Here is a 20,831-nt window from a genome sequence, read left to right on the forward strand (position 1 = left end):
TAGCCTGAAAAGGTGTTTTACATGATACATCGTTTCTAACCTGTTAACGCATTCATTAGCTTGTTATGCCACAATGTAGGAAAAAAAAGAGAGGGGGGGGGGGGTCACTTGATTCCATTGGTCTGCAGTTCAATTTCCCTTTTGTCACTAGTTGAATCGTTTCTCATAGGAAAGGATTCTGATTGTTCAGCTCAGGCTGCGACGTCATAGCGCCGCCCGTGGAAAGGGGCAACAGAGGCTGGGGCAGATCCAGGCCGGTGTGGGTGGGGTGGGTGAAGGACGACGGGAGGCTGGCAGGCTGCTGGCTGCCGGGCAGAGGCAGGGAGGCGCTGTAGGGGAGGGGAGGCTGCAGCGTGCCTGAGCCTATTTGACCCAGAGTACGTCTATCTGGCTCTGGATCGAATGGGTTGATGGGGGTGGAAGAATCCGCACCTAAAAAGATAAGCAAAATGGTTGAAATTTGTAACAATAGCTGCACCCCAATTCAATTTATTGATGCTATTCCTGTCGTAGTTGAAATCATTTGACAGCTGTTGGAAACCAAAGCGGCAGCAAAAAAATCCCTCCCTTTTTTTGTCATGGAAAGAAAAAACAGCAAGAGACTTTACGCACAGGCATTGAAGAGTTAATAGCTGAGCTCATTTCAGCCTTGTCCCGTAACCAAAACGGGAGTAAACAAATGCCTTCCTCAAATTTGTGCCTTTTATCTCCTCATAGCAAAAGACACTACTTGTGACTTCACACACAAGCATTAAATAACTTCACATAATTAGAAAGAGTTAAGTGCTGAGCCCTTATGAACTCTGTTGCTAACCAAAACGGCAAACACCTCCTTCAAATAAAGACCTTTCTTATCCCCTCTGGCCCTGGGTAGAATTTTTTTTGTGTGACTTCACATACAGACGAGAGGTCACAGCTGAGCCCATTTGAACTGGGTTACCAACTTAAAAACAACAACAAATAAACACCTCCCTCAATTACATGCCTTTCTTATCCCCAACACAACTGGTGGCTTCACACACAGACATTAACGAGTGAAGCTGAGCCAATTTAAACTCTAACTTGTTAACCAACACAGGAAAAAATATATATCTCCCTTAAATAGATGAATCTTTTTTTTCCTACAGGGGAAAAAATACAATTAATGACTTAACACAGCGACATTTAAGAGTTAAGCCAAGCCCATTTGAACCAGAACCATAAGAAATAAACGTCTCCCAATAGATGCCTCTCTTTTACCCTCAAGGTAAAAAACATCTTTGACTTCATTAAAAGTTATCAGCTGAGCAGATTTGATCCCTGTAGCTAACCAAAACAGCAGGAAGTAAATGCTTCTTTCAACTATGTGTCTCCTTTTCCCAATAAAACCTGTGAAAAGTTCAAACTAATGGGTTGTTTACACAACTTTTTAAATTAAAACGGCTAACAGTGAAAGACAGCTTTTTAAAAACAGAGACTCACAACGTTTGATAATGAGGTAAATCTCAGAGGGGTACACGATACTGTAAACAGATGAGACGCATTACTAACCTAATTCCAATTCTCAACCCAAATAGATGCAAAGTATTCAAAACACACTTGCCCTAAATCAGCAGTTACCTGTTAAAAAAGGGTTCAGGGTCTTGGCTTGGGAGTTAGCAGTGATCAGCGCGTCCAGGTCGACCAGAGAAGCGGCCGCGGGGCCGAGGAACGACTCAGGAGTACGCAGCGTGCGAGGCTTGGGCTCTGGCAGGGTCTGCCCTACCCGGTGCAAGTCAAACATCTCGGGGCTGCCCTCCCTCTGCCCGTTGAGCTTACCGCCGTCCATGGCCTCGTCAAACAGATCGTCATCTGGAAGAAGAGTTTCACAGTGGGCAAAAGTATTGGGACAAAGCAATAGCGTGCATTGATTACCTGAGGGGCTTATAGTTCGGAGGCGAGACTTTTTTGCTGTCGTGAAGGGATCCGCCGATGATCCTGAAAACATGGGAACATAGTCATCCATCCGTTTTCTGTAGCGCATGTCCTCCCAGCTGACCTAGGCTCCCAGCAGTGGTCAGCAACCAATCGCAGGGCACATATCGGTTCAACCCCTCTACCAGGTGTTCTCTCTTTTTCTACCCTCTGTCATGTTAATCTGTCTGTCCATCGCAACCCAGCCGGCCGAGGCAGACGGTCAGGTTCTATTCAAGGTTGATATTGTTCACACAAATTTCACTATTGGTCTATCCTTACATTGCAAAAACTGACATCGTAAGAAGGATATAATTTCTTAAATTTAACCTAAATTTGCTTATTTTGCTAAGTTATTTTTACTTAAAATTAAATTGTCAAACAAGATCATTGTGCATATTTTAAGATACTTATTACTTATTATCTTTTTTGATCAAGCAGTCTTGGCATTGAGTGTTAACAGCCAGTTTTAAGTACTGTGAGGCTTAAAAAAAAGCATTTTCCACATTTTAACTCTTTGACTGCCAGACGTTTTCAGAAACGGGATGTCGCCAGTGCCAGCCGATTTAAGCATTTTGACTGATCTTTCAAGGTCCACAGAAAATGTTGTGTTTGGACAATGGAAACACACATACTACCAAATGAAAGATTGAACTCTCATCTTTCATCAGAAAAAAAAGTTTGTTTCTACCTTATTCCGTTCTTCAGTAATCAACAATAGAAAATGGTTACTTTCACCGAAATTCTCTGTTTTGAAACAAAAAGCGGAGAAAAAGAGCTTTTTGTGAAACGATGTTATTTCATACACTCTAGTGAATTCTACACTTCTTTTTGTCCATGAATGATGCCACAAACACCTAAATAGTGCTTTACTTCTGTAATACACCACCACCAACAATGAAAACGTGTTTTTAGATTGCAAAATACGTTTATTTCCAATTGTAACAATTTGACAAAACAATTTCGCAAACTATTTACAAATGTGTGCAACTGTGGTACTATTTACAATTATGTGGATGTTTCAAATACAGTTTTTCTTTTTGTAACACTGCCCTGCGTGCAAGGAGAGGGAGCAGGATTTGCACAACAGAGTAGTTTCACTGCGATTGTCCGTTTCGCGTGCAGACGTTACACTCTCTTGACGGCCTTTTTTTCCGGGGAATAGCAAGTAGCAGACTGTACCCACTCCTCCGATGAATATGCATTGGACTCGGGGCACTCTTCGTCGTCCGATTGAACGTCCGCCTGAGCGTGCTCGGTTGTGCTCCGCGTTTTCCGGTGTTAGCATCGCTAGCCCGTGAACCTTTATGACGTCGTCATAGCCGCCGCGTCAGCGCTTCCAACTTCGGCGTCAACCTCGGAGTCACCATCATCATCATCATCATCGATGATGATCATCGTCGTCATCAATGTGCTCTTTAGCGTTGGTCGATGCCTTTCGATGCTTTTCTTTTGAAAAAAATTCCCAAGTGTGAGCTGCTTGCAACCGGTCGCCATTGTTCGCTTCTTCAGCCATCTAGCTCCGCCTCACGTCTTCTACTGCCGCGTCAATGCTTCCAACCTCGGAGTCACCATCATCATCATCGATGATGATCATCGTCGTCATCAATGTGCTCTTTAGCGTTGGTCGATGCTTTTCGTCTTTGAAAAAAACTGCTCGAGCATGAGCCGCTTGCAACCGGTCGCCATGTTCTCTTCCCTTCCCCAGCCATTGTCCCCTCTAGCTCCGCCTCACGTCTTCTACTGACGCCTACCCAATCTTGTCAAAAGAGAGTCATCGCTGCCATCTAGGGGCCAAAAATAGTCATTAGGCTAACTAGATCTGCTTGAAACTTTCACCACAGCTGCCCAAGGCTTTCGTCCACCCGTTTCAAAATATTTTTTTTAAAAATTGGATGACGTCTTTTAACGCCATTGGCAGCCCTCCGTAGGTTTTTACTTGACGTCTTTTAACGTCCATGGCAGTGAAAGAGTTAAGATGACAACTAATCAACATCCAAGGCCCTGAATTGGGGTTTCAGAAGAATTGAATTTTCTAATTTTAAGTTTTTGCACAATCTAGTAATAATGTAAATGGAACAAATACAAGTATGAAAACAATCAGACAAAAGTGCAATATAGCTTAAGTGGTTCATTTTGTTATATTTACTAAACACATTTTTCCTCATTTCAGTACCTGCTCAGTGGCCTAGTGGTAATGTGCCTCCCCTCAGACCTGGAGGTTGTGGGTTCAAACCCTGGCTGGGTCATACCAAAGGCAATGAAAAATGGGAACTGTTACCTCCCATCTTGAAACTCAGGCTAAGTTATCCAAGTATAAAAAATACTTATGTATTTTAAGAAAATAGTTCTATTTATTGCAGCTTAAAAAAAGTCAACATTACTTGCATTTAGTCTAAAAATACAATTTTCAAGACCGCTGTGGTTAATATGGGACTAGTATTATTTTCTTATTTTTCCAAAATCTTACAGGTTAATTTAAAGAACATTTTCTTGTTCTGTTAGCAGATAATTTTTCTAATTTGAAGTAATAATTTTCTTATTTTACTATATTTTTTCTTAGATTTTCTACTGTCCTTTTTGCAGTGCAATTCCCCACGTGCTGTCTGTTATTTCTGCATTATTGACCAAATTCAAGTATTTAAAATAGCTTCAGACCAAATCTATTAATTCTCTTGAATGCTCAACTATCTGAAAAGTGTTGCAAAACTCCACCACTTCCCTCACTCCACTGGAGCAGTGCAGCATTATGGTCCCTCAAGAATGAGAGTCTGGATATTTTTAGACAATAATGAGTGAAAATAAGTGAGATACATTTGAGTAAGCCCGTTTTGTTAAAATGGATTGCTCTAATGCTTCGATACACAACACAAAGGTATGTTGTGTACAAGTATATTTCTGTCGATTACTCGGCTTTTATTGCGTCACCGCTTTGAGAAAGAGTTTGGGAAAATGATGTAACCACAGTTTGTTCTTTTTAAGTATCGAAAGGCTTTCTGACTGGTTGGGGGGGTCGGCGTGAGCGCAGACTTTGATATAAACGGCTGGAGGCTGCATTCTACCATTTTAATAAAGGACAGGGTAATAAATTAGCGTGCTGCCCATAATATAATTATTATAAATCTGACACAAGATAGAATTATGAAATATACACCTACCTGTGCCCCATGGGTTGGAAGAGGCTGGGCTAGATGGGGGGTCCCAAGGGTTGCCTGGGGGTGGGCTCGGCTGCCAGGGTGGAGGGGGGCTACCGGTGGAGGGCGGTATCATCCAGGCGTTGTCATACACTCCTGACGAGCTGCTGCTTCCATCTTTAAAAGCAAGAAAATTAGTTGGTAACACGTTTTCGCCCACACAGAGTGCTCACCCACCCAACATGCATAATGTCCTCTTTAATAATCACAAGGCTTTATTCATTCCAGTAAGACCAATAAAATGCCAATAGGTAACAGTATTACTCCACAAACGCCTTCCTGTTCCCTCTTCATCACAGGTCTGTTTTTTGGTGGAGTTATTAATTTTTTTGTGTTATAATATAGTGGTTAACTTCTTTTATACTTGTAAGACCATTAAGAATGCAAAAATTGTATTTCTGACATTGCCTATTTAATTAATCAATGTTTTAAGATTACTTGACATTTTTCCTATTTCTGTATTTTTTTTTAATATAATGTATGTGTGATCCGACCACGCTTATCTTCAGATTCTTAGAAGCAAACATTTCATCACGTATTCCTCTGACACTCACCCAAGGGGTCCCAGGGGTCTGTGCCCCTGGCATGAGTGGATGTTGTATGCCACACATTTTTACTCGGAGGAGGATTTTTGGGCACTGCAAAAACATCTACCAGGTCCATGAAAGCAGTCTGAAAACATGGAAAAAACAAATTGGTATATATATCTTGTCACACGCGTAGTTTGAACATGACCCCCATTAAAGCTAACCTTGCTCTGCAAGCTAAATTCTCGCTGTATTTGAGTTCGCAAACTCCCGTGAATACATCTTGTACCGAGCCCGTTGATTTCTACCGAGTGGTTCGGACCAATCACAGAACGACATTGTGTATGGAGCAGGATATGCTTCAGTGACGAAAGCAGGAAGCACCGACAGTCGACACCGTGGGAAACAAACTAACTTAACATGAATGAATGGACGCTGCAATTGATTATGTTTACTCATCGTTTTTTTGTAGAATGTTGGACAGCGGCGCTTCGTGCATTTTTACCTGGTAAAGATGTTCGTGTTTTTTTTTTCCTAAGACGAGACCGAAGACAACATTTTCATCCGTTGCCGTAATTGGTCAAAACGAACGAGTACAAGATGCTGCATCGTCCAATCAGCTCAAAATATTGTACACAATGTCCCGCCATTCCCGAACAAATCAGCGTGGAGCAGTCCCAGATTGATATTGTGGAGAATACCCTTCGTGAATCACAATTATCAATCTGGCTATTGCCAGGTTACATTAAAACACAGAAAATTGAATTTCTAATCGCTACTGCCACCTGTGGCCGAAAAATGAAATTGCATTTTCCTTACTTGTACACAACATGCACATTATGTTACATCTGCAAACAGAGGGCGGGAAATTCGAACCCGAATCCGGTTTGAAAACTGTTGGCCAGAGGCTTGCAGGAGTTCCCATTATGAACAGCTAAGGTGTTAATTTACTACTAATTAAAAAATGTTTCGGGTCACAAATATGGTTATTGTAAAGGTATTTTGGGGCAAATTGTTACAAAGTCCAGCTTTAAGTTCTTCAACAAAATCTATCTACTAACATCTGATCCTTCTGCAACCCCCTCCCCACTCTCAATAGGGTATTCCATACCCCAAAGTTTCATACCCCTCCTTTAGATGACATCTCGCGTTTGCTCTCCTCCAAAGCTTTTTTGAACATTGTCTCGTCTCCTTGGCGACCGAGTTGCTCCTGTCAAAACATAGACTTAGCGTCATCACTTATGATAGATTTTTTTGTTTTTACTAAGCCCCCAATTGATAAGATAATTTTTTCAACATCCCACCACTAGACAAAAATACCATTTATAATCACATGCCCTGATATATTTAATAGTGATTTTATTTGTAGCTTACCTGTTTGTGTGCCTCCTTGCTCATGTTCATGGCTAACTTGAGCTGGGAGTCTTCATCTATGTCCAGCGTGCCGGATGTTTGCTTGACTGACTATGAGAGGGTCAAAAAGCAAACAAAACATTGTTATGACATTGTCTGTCGTCACCCTGGGGCACCACAAGTGTCTCACCTCACACCACTGAGAATAGATAATTGACCAGTTTGTTAAATAAAGACCTGGATGAGAAAGTTATCCAATATGACCAGAACACATTAGATGGACAAATGTATTGGGTTGATAAAATGGAGTTGTTCCGCCATTCTGCAGCTAGAACAGCTTCCACTTTTCTGGGAAGACTTCCGACCGGTTTATGGAGTGTTCGCACAAAAGTGGACGCATGGATTTGATCAGGGTCAGCTAAGATGTTTAGTAAAAGCACTCCTTAACTACAATGTCTCAATACAATTGTCCATGTGATGTAAGAAAGCTGCTAGGAAGAGGAAGAGAGCAAAATATATATTTTTATTTTTCCTTCTTGGCCCTGGACCTAATGAAGTGGTACCTTCTTAGCCTCTTTGCTGAGGCTCATAGCGATCTGCATTGCAGTCTTTTCATCGAGAACCACTGTTGTTGTAGTAGTAGTAGTAGTCGTAGGAGGCTAGAGTCAAGGGGAGCAAGGATTAGGAGCAAGGACTCGAGGTACAACCTGAGACCATTTCTTCATTTGATGCACTAAAATCATTTATTCACAGTAAGTACACTTCCTTCTAGCAAGTTCTCCGTGACAAGGAGGGCAGGCTGTGTGTCGGGTGCCTGGGCGTGGATCAATAAGTGCTTCCTGTTTGACTGGCTCACAGTGATGGATCCAAAAGCCATTACAGGCTGAGTCAGAGACGATCTGTTCTTAGCGAAATGGCGGCATGCATAAGTGGGGCTTAATGATTCCACTGGACACGGACGTGCGCAATGTCATCTCACGGTTGGGTCTTTATGGTACTTTTTTGTTGGCATTGTTGTCTTTAATCAATGCGCACACACACATTACAGTTACTTATAATAATAATAATAAAAAAATAGATTTGTATAGTGATTTTTTGGACACTCAAAGACGCTTCACAGTGGGCGCATTATTTGTGCGCTCACACATTCACACTCTGGTGGCGGTAAACTACTTAAGTAGCCACATCTGCCCTGGGGCAGGCTGACAGAAGCATGGCTGCCAGTGTGCACCTGCGGCCCCTCTGACCACCAAACATTCGCACCTTCCATACACCAGTATGTGAGTAGCACTGGAGGCGATGTGCGTGAAGTGCCTTGCCCAAGGACGCAACGACGCATGACTCGAGGAGAGCGGGGATCGAACAGCCAACCTTCCGGTTACTGGACAACCGTCTCTACACCCTCAGCCATGGCCGCCACACTTATCATCGAGATATAGAGATCATATGGCCAATGATACTTTGAACAATGCAACATACAGTTCATACGACTCCCAGACTACAAGGCAAACATCATCTTTTTTTATTCAGGACAAAACATGATCACGCAAGTGGAACTTTAATATAGTTATTAGTTCCAACTAATTAGCTGTCTATCATTTACGTCACTTGTAATTGACAATATAACTTCAAAACCATAGTTGCTTAAAGCAAGCTCATACACTCCACAAAAAAAAGAACGAAACAGTCCAAACAATCTGAGAGGGAACACCAGGAGATCATACACTCCCAATTTGTTTAATTGTGCAGCCCTACCAAATATTACGGTAATATTTCAAAATACACACAATGAAGGCAGCACAGAACTGAGCAGCAAATTGTACAATGATGTAAAGATCGTTGACTGAAACCCTAACAAAAGATCATTTGTAATGTACTGTATATGTTTCCTACTGTTCACTGTTTTGCTGTGCTTCACACTTTTGCTCAGTAGTGTTCACAGTATACAATAAGTTGTGTATATGTGCAATTCGGCATACCTTTTCTTTCTCCTCCCGGCTCATGGCCAGGGCCAGCTGCAGCTGGAGCTCCTCCTCCCCGGTGGTGGTCGGCCGAGCTTGCTCCAAGTCTGGCGCGAGCTGAGGCGAGGAAGAGGAGGCTGGAGGAAGGAGAGGAGAGGAGAGGGGACTGAGTGTTTCGGGAAGTAGCAAAAACATTTGACAGAAGGAGCCAACACGGACAGAAACAAAACACTTTGACTGCGTTCTCGGGTCAGAAAGGCGCTGGTACTGGCGCTGAATGTTAATTTATCGGCCAGCGCTCGTTGTTTAGGATCTTTGTTGCCCTTGCTTGTCATTCGGTGGGCCCGCAAAGAGAACAATGCTGCGCCTGTGAGGAGAGTTTGGGGGGAGAAGACGGAAGATGGATGGGGATTTGGAACGCGGCCCATCGAAATAGCACAAATCCTCAGGGTGGGTTTGCACAACTGCGTACGCCCAGGACAAGCCAGGCTTTTTATATTTACTAAATACCAAAGCATGGTAGCAGATAATGTATTCATTAATATTTATTGAGACGTGGAGAGTATATACAAACCTACCCAATTTTTTTTTACAAATTCATTCATCCATTCATTCATTTTTCTAACCACTTATCCTCACGAGGGTCATGGGCATGCTGGAGCCTACCCCAGCATATTAGCCGTAATTAGATATATAACTTAACTTTATTATTACTTAAAGGGACAGCATACAGCCCAATGAAAAAAGTCTACAAAAGTCTTATAACAGAGAGTGAGTGTAGGGAGAGCTCCCAATAGTTCCAAAAATAATTGTTAAATGGTAAACGGTACTTCATGTATATAGCGCTTTTCCACCTTACAAGGCCCTCAAAGCGCTTTACATTTGACTACTCAATCACCTAGTGATGATGCAAAATCAGGAGCAACTGGGGGTTCAGTATCTTGTTCAAGGACACTTCGACGTGGTCACAGTGGCATGGTATCGAACCCACAACCTCTGGCTTGAACGACCACTCCCTCACCGTTCCACGTCGCCCCAATTGTCAATTGTTGACAATGACCACTAATTTATTGTATAACTTGGATGAACAATTTACTTAAATAAATATAGGGAGGACATGCAGCCTTCCTAAAGACGATGTAAATTTCCCCCAAATGCTTTGACTATAATGTGTCAATTGTAATTTGTTGCATGACTTTAACACTTTACAATTATGTGAAGCGGGGTGTACAGAACCACAAAAAAGAACAACACTTTCCCAACAATGCCCACACCCCACATCAAGTGTCTTCTTTTCCTCAGGACCAATATGGTCACATGAGTGTAACTTTAATACACAGTTAGTGACTTCATGTCTCCAGGGGTGAGCGGACGGACACTCATACACTCCCTCGCAAAGAAAATCTTTGAAACAATGTAAAGGTATAAATATTTTGCCCGTACAAGGAGTCTTGTGCTCCTTCTGTAGAAGCACTGGACCACGTGGCTGTTGTCTGAAGGCACACCTTCCTGACCAAATATTCAGAGAATGCATATTAGGGCTGGGGAGGGAAGCTGGGGTGTATTTGCTAGAAAGAAATGGACTTTAGAGGAACTGGAGGCAGTAACAGTAAAATAGTTCCTGCAAATGTGCCTCTGATCACACATTGAAGCCACCACTGCTGGATCTGCTACCGTTTTACAGATTTTAATTAAAAAACACACAGAGCACCTGAAGGCCCAAAGGGCATTGCTGTATGTTTGTTTTTCAGTCAAAGCGACGATAGAAAGCAGTCCTTGGCGAAAAATTTGATATTATGAAGTTGCCATAACAACATAACAAAATATGGCGCCTCCTAGCGTGGAAAAACATGCACCAATTCCGGCATGTTTGACCGAGGGCTACAAAAATTGGCAGGCACGTGAAGCGTCCTGAGAAAACACAAAAAAGTCAGCGGAATCCATATCCTAAAATGTACAGGAAGTGAGCTATGAATTTTTGAATGTCCAATTTTGGCCCATTTTTGCACATTCATGTGGTCATTCTTTTTGCCCATTTGCCAACAGTTTTCATCAAATTTACTTCTAACTTGGCATGTATCATCTCATGACCTGGGAAAACAACTGGGGAAAAAATCTTGACTTTTTGAAATACTATATGACAAGGGCAGGGCCTCAAATTTTGCCTTTAATATTTCCTTCATCAAAAAAGAGGAAATGCTTAATAACTCTGCTGTACAAGCTCCAAAAAAATCCAAAACTTCTCATGCATTTTAATAGCCACGGCCTAAAAATATCTATACAATAATATTCGGTTATACATGTAGCGCCACCTAGTGGTGACAAGAAATGTCATACTTTACATTTGTATCTATTATGCCAAGCCCGTAAATTTTGTCAGAAAAGCCTTACGATGTTGATCCTGTCCAACACCAAATATTGTAACTGTTCGCCAAACGGCGTGGCCATTATGGTGCCGCGAAGGATGATTCACCGTGACAATACAAGCTGCGTTAACTTGACTTAGATGATCCCATCTTCTCAAAATCTCACACATTTGATGAGAGTCCAGGTCTGAATACATCTACGAACTTATATTTATTCGTACTGATAGCGCCACTTACTGGCAAGTTTTCAACTTTTTTCTCCAACCACATTAACTGGATCTACCTCATATTTGCTCAGAAGAGTGTTTAGGCCTTCGTGATGTCATAACACGAAGTTTGTGAGTTTTCGCGAATTGCTGTGGGCGTGGCAAGGTACTGTTCGCCAAGAAAACAACGCCAATTTTGAGGGCCTAAACATGCACAGAAACTCTTGAAACTTGGCACACACATCTGGCCTGACAAAATGAGCAAAATTTTACAGTGTATTGGGCGATTTTTACAAAAAAAGACTCACTAGCGCCCCCTAGAATTTTTTAAAGAAGCAGCCCCGGTTGTACGTTTAAGCAAGATCTACGAAAATGTTTTCGTATATGAGGGAGCTCAAAACCTACAAAAAAGTCTCTTGGACCCATATGCTAAAATGAACAGGAAGTGAGTTACACATTTTTTAATGTCTGTTTGTTGCCGACTTTTGCACATTTACAGGGGGCATTCTGTTGCCCATTTCTCCTAAACGTTTGATCCGATTGATTTCAAACCTGGCCTGGACCATGTCAAGACCTAGGCCAACAAAAGGGGGAAAAATCGTGAGTTTTCAAACTACTATATAATGGGTCGGGGCATCATATTTTTTGTTTCATACTTCCTTTTCCATGAAATACAAAATACGTAATAACTCCTTGGTACATGCTTTAAAAATTCCCCAAACTTCACTTGTATGTTTTATAGTCACGACCTGAAGATATCTCTATGACAATAGTCAATTATAAATATAGCGCCACCTAGCCCGTGGGTCGAAGAAAAAAAATTACGACACATAGGGTATTTTCATATTTGTACAAAATGTTTATACTTTTGTACTTGTACTGTATTTATTATGTCCTCTATGGACAATAAAAGCAATATTGTGCTACGAGTAAAAGTAACGATGATTTGTATATATGCTCGTATGTAAAATCGGGGCAACTTATTGCTAAAAAATAAAACGGAGGCTGATTTTTGAGGGTCTTAATATTGTCCAAAACTCATTGAGCTTTGCACACTCATCACACCTGGCAAAAAAAACAATCCATAATATGTAAAGGTTTATTATTTTCAAATAATTTCTGCTTCAAATGTGCAACTACCCAAACGTGCCAGTACCCCAACTTGCAAGACCCCGAAGTGGCCCGGGCTGCGAGGGCCCGTTATAGCTGCCCGCAGCTCTAGTTCTTATTATTATTGTAATAGGAATAATAATTATTATAATAATTTAAATAATAATAATAATAATCATTTATTTTATAGTTCAAAAATTTTACTGTTTTGTCATGAAAACAAGGCAACTCTGTAATGGATTCATTCCAATATTTCAAACAGTTTTAAAAAGTTTTATTTAAAGTTCGTGGACCAGTTGTGTCCTTTAAGCGGTAATGCGTATGACGCGTGTACCGGTTTGCTTGGTTTTGGATGCATGCACACATAAGCGGTGGGGGCCTTGTGACTTTTTCTCTTTTGTAACTACAGATAGCTGATGTGGCTGTACACAGGAGAATGACAGGAATGCTGAAGGCCGACAGCCAGACAAGAGCAAAATCGAAATCTATCTTCCAAAAGAAAAGGTTGCATAGGCCCTGTATGTCTTTTTCACACGTGATGTTTGTGCAATCCATGACCAGTCACATGGATCGGCAATTCATGTACACACCCCTCTTAAAATACTGGTACCTGTTTTTTCTCTGGCTTAAATCCTATGTTAGTTCAATTGTATTTCTCATTCTCTTGTTCTACACTGTAGTATCTGTGATTGATTGTATGTGAATTTAAGTGACATGTAAGTCAGAGAATGGGAGACGGTTGGCTGTTGTTAGCTCAGGTTAGGCAGTGTACGCATTGAGAGCCTAGACTTCAGTTGTGGACGATGCAGCTAGTGTATGAAAGTAGGGATGCACGATAATGCTATTTACAACCGTTACCAATAAACCAATAATTTTGAAAGTGCCGATGTCAATAACCGATAAGTATCCTGATAATTGTTTGCAAAATTAACTTGAATACAAATACATTTTTTAAATCAGATTAATCACACCATAGAATTTTGATTAATCACTTAATTGGAAAGGCTTTTAAATCGACCTTTTCCCCCCCTAAATTTGAAGAGCACCTATTATGTGTTAATTAGTTTGAAATTTAATGTTATGAGGATGTCTTCCACATTTTTGATCCACTGCACGCTTTCATCCTCCTCTCTCATCATCAATTAATTACTTGCATACTTTGAAATAAAATGAAAAAAAAAAGACCCCAATAGTTTGATATGAACAAATATTCTGAATGTCATACGCAAACATCTATCAAATGCTTTACTTAAATGCATGTAGTTATGTTTATTGCTCAAGCACAACCTACCTTAAAAGTAAACATCCGCTGTCAAACTAAAGGATCATATGCGGTTGAAAATAATACTGTGATTAATCTGCGTTAATACATGATTAATGTGATAATTGTTTTCGATTAATTAATGAATTCATGCTTTAACTTTGACAGCCCTAATACAAATATACTTTTGAGTCCACTCCTACAAGTCTGACATGTACAAAATACATTGAAACTTTGTGTAAAGCACCATGAAGCTAATATCTTTGCTTCAAAGACAACCAGTAACTCATTATGAGTTGGCCAAAACAAAACAGTCAAAATGCAACAAAAAAAAAGTGATTTTGGGTAGACACAGTAAAGAAAGCCCACACTGGCGACTGCCACACGAGGTCGCGCGCATTATGACATCACAAATATGTGACTCTACCATAGGAGAGGGGAGGGGCTGAGGAGTTGGGCCACAATCACAACAGATGGACCAACGCGGCAAGTCTATTATTATCGGCGGATTTATTTATCATCTGGTTTATCTGTATAACATCAAATTGGCCAATAATTGCCGATAATTATCTGGCACTGATATTATCGTGCATCCTTATATCAAAGTGTTTATTATGTGTTTATTTTGCTATGGGTTGTTCTATAAAGCAATTGATAACACCGGCAGCTGTATGTATCATTGACTTGTGGGGACATTAGAATAACTAACTAGTGGTAAGCTACAGTATATTAAATAAGCAAACACTATAATACCTTGGTGTTGCACCTTGGTTAGTTCTGCTTTGCGGTATGATACGCATTGCAGTTGATGTTTTGTTTGTTTTTTAGATGTACATCAACCCAAACTTGAGTGTACACCTGGACCGGTCGCTAGCCAATCGCACAGACAAAAAATATTTACACGTACAGTCACACCTATGGACAATTTAGAGTTTTCAATGCTTGTCCTCATTAAGATCACGCGTGAGCTAGAGCCTATCCCATCTGACCTTGGACCAAAGGTGAAGTGCGGCCTGGATTGGTTGCCAGTCACAAAAGTAGACAATTTAAACTCCAAGTCAGGCTTCCCCAATTCTGCTCCTCATAGGCCAGAATCCTGCAGGTTTGAGATGTTTCCATCCTCCAACACACCCCATTCATATAATCAGCTAATCAGCAAGCGCTGCAGCAGCCTGATAATGATCCTGATTTTTACAATCAGGTGTATTGGAGGACGGAAACATCTGAAACCTGCGGGCCTCCGGCCTTTGAGGACAAGTAATGGGAAAGCCCGTCCTAATTTGTCCATAGGGATTTGTCGTGCGACATGTGGCAGAGAGTAGGGTGCCGAACAAGCTTCAGTCCATTCCATCCAGAACTTCTAATGCACACAATCTATCTATCTATCTGTTCGTCTGTCCATCCATCCATCCGTCCATCCATCCATCCATCCATCCATCTATCTATCGTAAAAAGAATGATGATATGTATGAGGTGTGGCTCGTCTTTTTACTCACATTGGTGCAAACTTCTGGACCCGTACGTCCCGTAGTGGCTGGCGGCGTAAGTAGCTGGGTATGCAGGAGGCAGCTCGCCATATTCACCATAGGCCCCCACCATGCGCGACTTGGTCTTCAACGCCTGGGCCCTATCATTCTTCAGCTTTTCGGGGTCCTTCAGCAGAGCCACTAGTTTCTTGGCTTTTTCGCGGATATGGATACCCTGATCCTCCCCGTCACGGTCTATGTACTGGAAATCCTTCAGGGTCTGTATAGAGTAGATGTTGTCCCGGCACTCCTGCGCCACACGGGTTGAGCCTGTCTTGACCAGGTAGTCCAGCAAGGTGAGTGCCTTGTACACATGGCGCCAGTTCTTGCCGTGGTCGTTGAGCCGCCTCCAGATCATACCCATGACCTCGGTGAACGCCACCATGTTGTAGGTCAGGTCAGCGATCTCGGCCATCAGCGAGCTGGAGGCACCCCAAGGGTCGTTGGAGGTGGCCTCGCGCACCTTAATTTCAGCCTCCGTATAGTTATTGACCACATTTTTCATCTGGCGGCGCAGGGAGGTCTGCATGGCAGCAGTGGTGTGCAGTGTTCCAGTAAAAAAAAAAGAAAAAAAAGAGGAGGGGGTTCTTCAAACAGAAGCGCAGAAAAAAATTGAGATGAGGTTCAAGTCCAACTTTGTCTTTGCAGCTTCAATTATATCTACAAGTTTGTTCCTGTTGGGGAGGAAGACAATGCATGAGATGTTTAAGATCACATGAGGAAAAATTATTTGTATATACGCAAATGTACGGAAAGTAGAAATGAAATGAAAATATAGAATTTCCTGTATGGACATCGGACAATAAATCAATTAAAAAAAAAAAAGACATAATATTTTGTCTATATTTCAAATATTTAAAAAGTTAGGAAGTGCGTGGTCCTATGTAGCCCCCCAGTAGCGCTGATGAAAAATTGTGACCCCCTTCCATCAATTGTCAATAGGTGTGATTGCTCTATATTTTACAGTCCTCAATTAAGATAACATTGCATATTTTGGAAATGTAGGAGAAAAATCGCCGCACAAGCAAACTTCACACTGGAAGGCCACAGCAGAGATTCCAAATCTTATAACTGTGAGATATATGTGCTAACTAACCACTAGCCACTGTGCTGTCCTGGAAGCATAAAATTGTCCAAAACGAACACAAAGTCAAGAGGAACAACAGGGACTCGCCCAACACAACTAAAAAAAAAAGGTGTTAAGAGGGGAGGCAAAACTACACTGTGCCATGAAACTTGACACCGAGGCTCATCTTTCTATGGGACAATGCAAAGTGATTACAGTGCAAAACACAATGCATTGTTTCCCACTAAACTCTGTTTAAACCACTTCCTGTTTCTGTTAAGTAAAAAAATTATTTGACAGGAATTAGGGGAGGTCTTTTGAAATCTTGCATTTGTTACTCCACGGTTCATTACATTGGACTGCACTTTGAACTGATCAATACTGTCAGGTTGGATGAACTGATCGTTCCAAATGCAATACACTCATGGGCCACATCATTAGGTACGCCTGCACTATGATAAGTTGTAACTTGTAAAATGCCTGCCTTGACAAAGATAATGGTCAGTTTTGTTTGACAATAAAAATGTCCCTCGATATGATACCGCATACTGTACTTCAAACAAACAATAATCAAAATCAAAGTGAGCATTGTGAGTTTGTCACCTACATGTTTTGACCACCTTTGTTGGTTGTCAGGTATCTCGTAGCTAATTAACTACAGTACAGGCCACAAAACATTGTAAAGAAACTGAATAACCTGTTAAAGTTATTAATGACTCAAATTATGGTTAAACAATGGACAAGGTTATTTTTTCCTTTTCAAAGTCTGAGTCATTGTAGCAGTTATGTGGTACATTCCACCCCAAATTTAAAAAGGAACCTTCCAGCCTGCTCCCAACATACATATGACGTCATCTTCCCTCAAAGAAGGAAGTAGTAGCTTGCTGATTGACAAACAGGAGTGGTGGTAGGGATTGACAATTCTGTGTACGTCACAAGTCAAAATGGTGGTCAACTCAAGGAAATGATGCTCTCCGCTCATTGAAAAGCATTGGGTTTTGGATCGTGGTAATTTGATTTGTGAGGATTATATTGATTTCATAATGTGATTAAATATCGTTTGACTACTATAACAATCTGCCTGGTTTGTATGCTAGTCACAGGCAAAACAATACAAAACACTATTTGTATTCATCATGTAACGGAAGCATTTGCATTGCGTGACTACGTCATATTGCAGAAATATCAGAAATGCTCAGATATTCAGAATTGTCAATAGTCCCGTCAGAAATATGTGTAAGCCCAGTCACGCTCCCCAACATTTTATTTGATCTTCTAAAATATATTGGGGGGTCCTCAGCCCCCATGTATCAGTTAAGCCCTACTTTAGCTCAGAGAGCGAAAAAATCCTGGAGTCTTGCCTGCTTATAAAAAAAAAAAAATAAAAAAAACGTAAACAAAAATATGTTGGTTCCCCCTACATTTTTGTAGACAGATTATACAAATGAATTTCTAGTTATTTCTGAGAGGGTAGAATGCTTTTTGTTATTTTTAATTTATTATTGCTTTATTTTAATAGCCACAACTGTCTCTTAATAGACTGCACAGGTGAAGGGCTCGTCAGTCTCATTAAGTCGTATACTTTACACACACCCTTGCCCAAAATGGAGAGGAAATAAACAAAGAAAAATACCCGTGATTAATTAGCCACCTGCGCTACGTCACGGCGACTCTGTAGTGCACTTCCTGTTACTTTATTGACGACATAACTACATGTAAACAGGAAGAGTTTGTTTTTTTTTTTACATAAAATCTCCACTTAAGCCAAGTTTCAACGATAGTGATTCGGGTTAACATAGTCTACACGGTCCTTTTATTTATGTTTACACAAAAACAACATAGCCTTGCGCCTAACTAGTAACTAGTACTGTATATTCCACGTAATGCAAGTCTAAATGGACGAACTGAATGGCAGAATTCATATTAGATAACATTTCAAAAGCACATTTGAGTTGACATTGTCCTTCCTTTACGTGTCGAATTGTCCCGGGACGTTACGTCGAACGGGACGAGGTGAACTATCTCACCGTGACTCAGCTTCTGTGATTTCGAGGGAAAACAATAGAGAAATAAAATTCAAATTTAAGACATAATAGGCTAATATAATAAATACTCATTTTCATTTCCTCTTCCCTCCCCACTCTCTTACCTTCATGACATGGCAGCGTCAGGCTCCCAACTTGAGTAGGAGGAGGAAAGAAGACCAAAATGTGCCTCCGCCTCTCGGCATGTCCCGACCTGGCCGATGAGGAAAAACACTAAAAGTGCGCAAAGATATCTTCTGTCTCGGTCCAAATCCACGGAAAAAAATTACAAACTCCCCCGTTTATTTTAATGTAATGCAATCCTGCGTAACGACTGCGAAACCCCCTGCACCTCTCCTGAAAATACACCAAAGTGCAGGGGAGGAGGAGTGGAGTGGTTAGGGAGGTTGGCCTGCATGCACTATGCATGCAGAGTCAGGCTTAACCCTTTCATTGCCCAAGAGCTGGCTAAAGTCCTCATAGGCTGCTGTACAAATACTTATGTAAAGACTGCGAAAAGTAGTGGCAGGGGGTGTGGCTACAAACTCAGAAATGTAGGCTACTTAAATTACAAATGCTTTTTCTATCAATAAAATTCCCGTTTTGACAACTTTGCACAACAAAAGAATTTATGAATGCCAGAGGGTAGTAGTTTTAAGACACAAATGGTCCAGCACAAATCCTTCCTAGTGCTGACAACAATTCCCACAAATTGGACAAGAGATGGGGAATAGCTTGCTTCTCCAAATCTGTTGTTAATGCTTCCTCCATGCTAAAGTGGCCATGCTAGTCCAAAGCCCTGATCCACAAGCTGGCTATCAAGTTGGGAGTGAAAAAAAGAAAATCCCCCACAGGTGCTCTAAAACGGCCACGCTTTTAATTTGTCCCTTCGTGATGAGCGCACACACATCCTACAACGAGGCACTCTAATGCAGTCACTCCAACATGAAGCCCCAGTCCACATGCTGCCTGCCAAGAAGGACTCCGCCCCCCACACTTTCACACTCTTTCAGCTTTTTCTGCATGACATGCATGCACTCACAGCTGACAACGAGGCACTCTAAAGCAGCCACCCCAGTGAACAATTCGAAAGGACGATGTATTTTTGGGGTGTGGGCATAGCTAGCTAACTGCTGATGCAAACAAAGATGCTCAAGTTCTTGCTGTTCATAATATGTGAGGGGCTAATCATGTGTTCAGATGCCCTACTCAAATGTTCATCTCTACACCATTTTTCCCACATCTAAAAAATAAAATCTGAAAAACTGAAATGATGAAAAACAGTTGTGTATCTCCACAGCTGAGTACTATGTACATTGTACATAGTTCTCAGTCTTTTCATGTTTCTAGCAATGATCTACAAACATGTACACAAACCATTGAGGTTCATTGAAGACTCTAAATTGTTCATAGGTGTGACTGTGCCTAATGATTTTTTTGTCTGTACTGTGTATATGTCCTGCAATTGGCTAGCAACCAGTCTAGGATGAAACCTGTCGTGACCTTAATGAGGCCAACACTATGAAAATGGATGGACATGACATGCAATTACTGTAAAAGTGTCTTCCACGACCCTCTAATCTAGATCTCTAGTCTGAGATATGGCTGAAGCCACACTCCTTCTTGTTTTGGGATCTGTAAAAATATGATGGCATCAATTTTAAACATAAAAAGTGTTGTTATAAAAGCGATGTGTCCCACGGGTGTTCAACCGACCCCCATTTCCTTTGCAGCAAAAAGTCTGGGCTCTTTACTTATTTATCAGCACTAATTGCACATTGTCTGAAGTCAGGTCCTTATGCATTATACAGGACTTCACTGATATTGGCTTTGGGGTTTAGCAATCTCGGTGAGCAGCGTGTAGAGCCCAATAATAATGCCGGCCGTAAGACGTGACGGAAACGTTACGGGGGAGGGACCGGTGATTGCTCGGCAGAGCAGGATGTACAGGAAATACCAGCTCCTCTTTGAAAAAACACACAAGTGTTACAAATGTCAATACGGGTAATGGTGTGAAGGACTCAAGAAGCACAACAGAGGGATGTCTTTTTGTTCTAACATTAAAATAAGCTTGAGTCTCACCGATCAGGTCGGTCAAGCTTGACTTCATAGCTGACATCCAGACACTCCCTCCCTCCTCTACGTCTTTTATTTTTCCTGAAAACAGATGCCTGAGCATTCTTTGTTTTTCAACAAAGGCCCGCGGAGGTCAGCACAAGGAGGAAGGTCGTGTGTTGCCGAGAGAAGGGGACACAAAGGGAGAGCGCGTGTGCAAGGATCACATAAACATAAGCATCTTTAAGAC

At 41.4% G+C, this 20,831-nt stretch overlaps 1 protein-coding gene across 3 annotated transcripts in view; it reads right to left on the reverse strand.

The window, feature by feature from the left end:
- epn3a (epsin 3a) overlaps positions 1 to 18,951 on the reverse strand; it is a 19,793-nt gene extending 842 nt beyond the window's left edge. Inside the window, exons 1-12 of one of the 3 annotated variants that reach the window (XM_077557442.1) lie at positions 18,652 to 18,951; positions 18,530 to 18,542; positions 15,407 to 16,110; positions 8,986 to 9,104; positions 7,570 to 7,665; positions 7,028 to 7,117; positions 6,780 to 6,863; positions 5,681 to 5,798; positions 5,091 to 5,243; positions 1,894 to 1,956; positions 1,600 to 1,830; positions 1 to 432 (exon numbers count right to left, since the gene is read on the reverse strand). The exon at positions 1 to 432 is cut by the window's left edge and continues 842 nt beyond it. In XM_077557442.1, coding sequence (XP_077413568.1) covers positions 164 to 432; positions 1,600 to 1,830; positions 1,894 to 1,956; positions 5,091 to 5,243; positions 5,681 to 5,798; positions 6,780 to 6,863; positions 7,028 to 7,117; positions 7,570 to 7,665; positions 8,986 to 9,104; positions 15,407 to 15,965 — 1,782 coding nt within the window. In that variant the 5' untranslated portion in view covers positions 15,966 to 16,110; positions 18,530 to 18,542; positions 18,652 to 18,951 and the 3' untranslated portion in view covers positions 1 to 163. The remainder of the gene's footprint in view (positions 433 to 1,599; positions 1,831 to 1,893; positions 1,957 to 5,090; positions 5,244 to 5,680; positions 5,799 to 6,779; positions 6,864 to 7,027; positions 7,118 to 7,569; positions 7,666 to 8,985; positions 9,105 to 15,406; positions 16,111 to 18,529; positions 18,543 to 18,651) is intronic. The other 2 variants (XM_077557441.1, XM_077557443.1) reach the window with 2 other exon arrangements.
- Between the last annotated feature and the right edge of the window lie 1,880 nt (positions 18,952 to 20,831).

This window comes from Vanacampus margaritifer, chromosome 2 (genome assembly GCF_051991255.1).
Source record: "Vanacampus margaritifer isolate UIUO_Vmar chromosome 2, RoL_Vmar_1.0, whole genome shotgun sequence".
In the NCBI taxonomy this organism is placed as follows: domain Eukaryota; kingdom Metazoa; phylum Chordata; class Actinopteri; order Syngnathiformes; family Syngnathidae; genus Vanacampus; species Vanacampus margaritifer.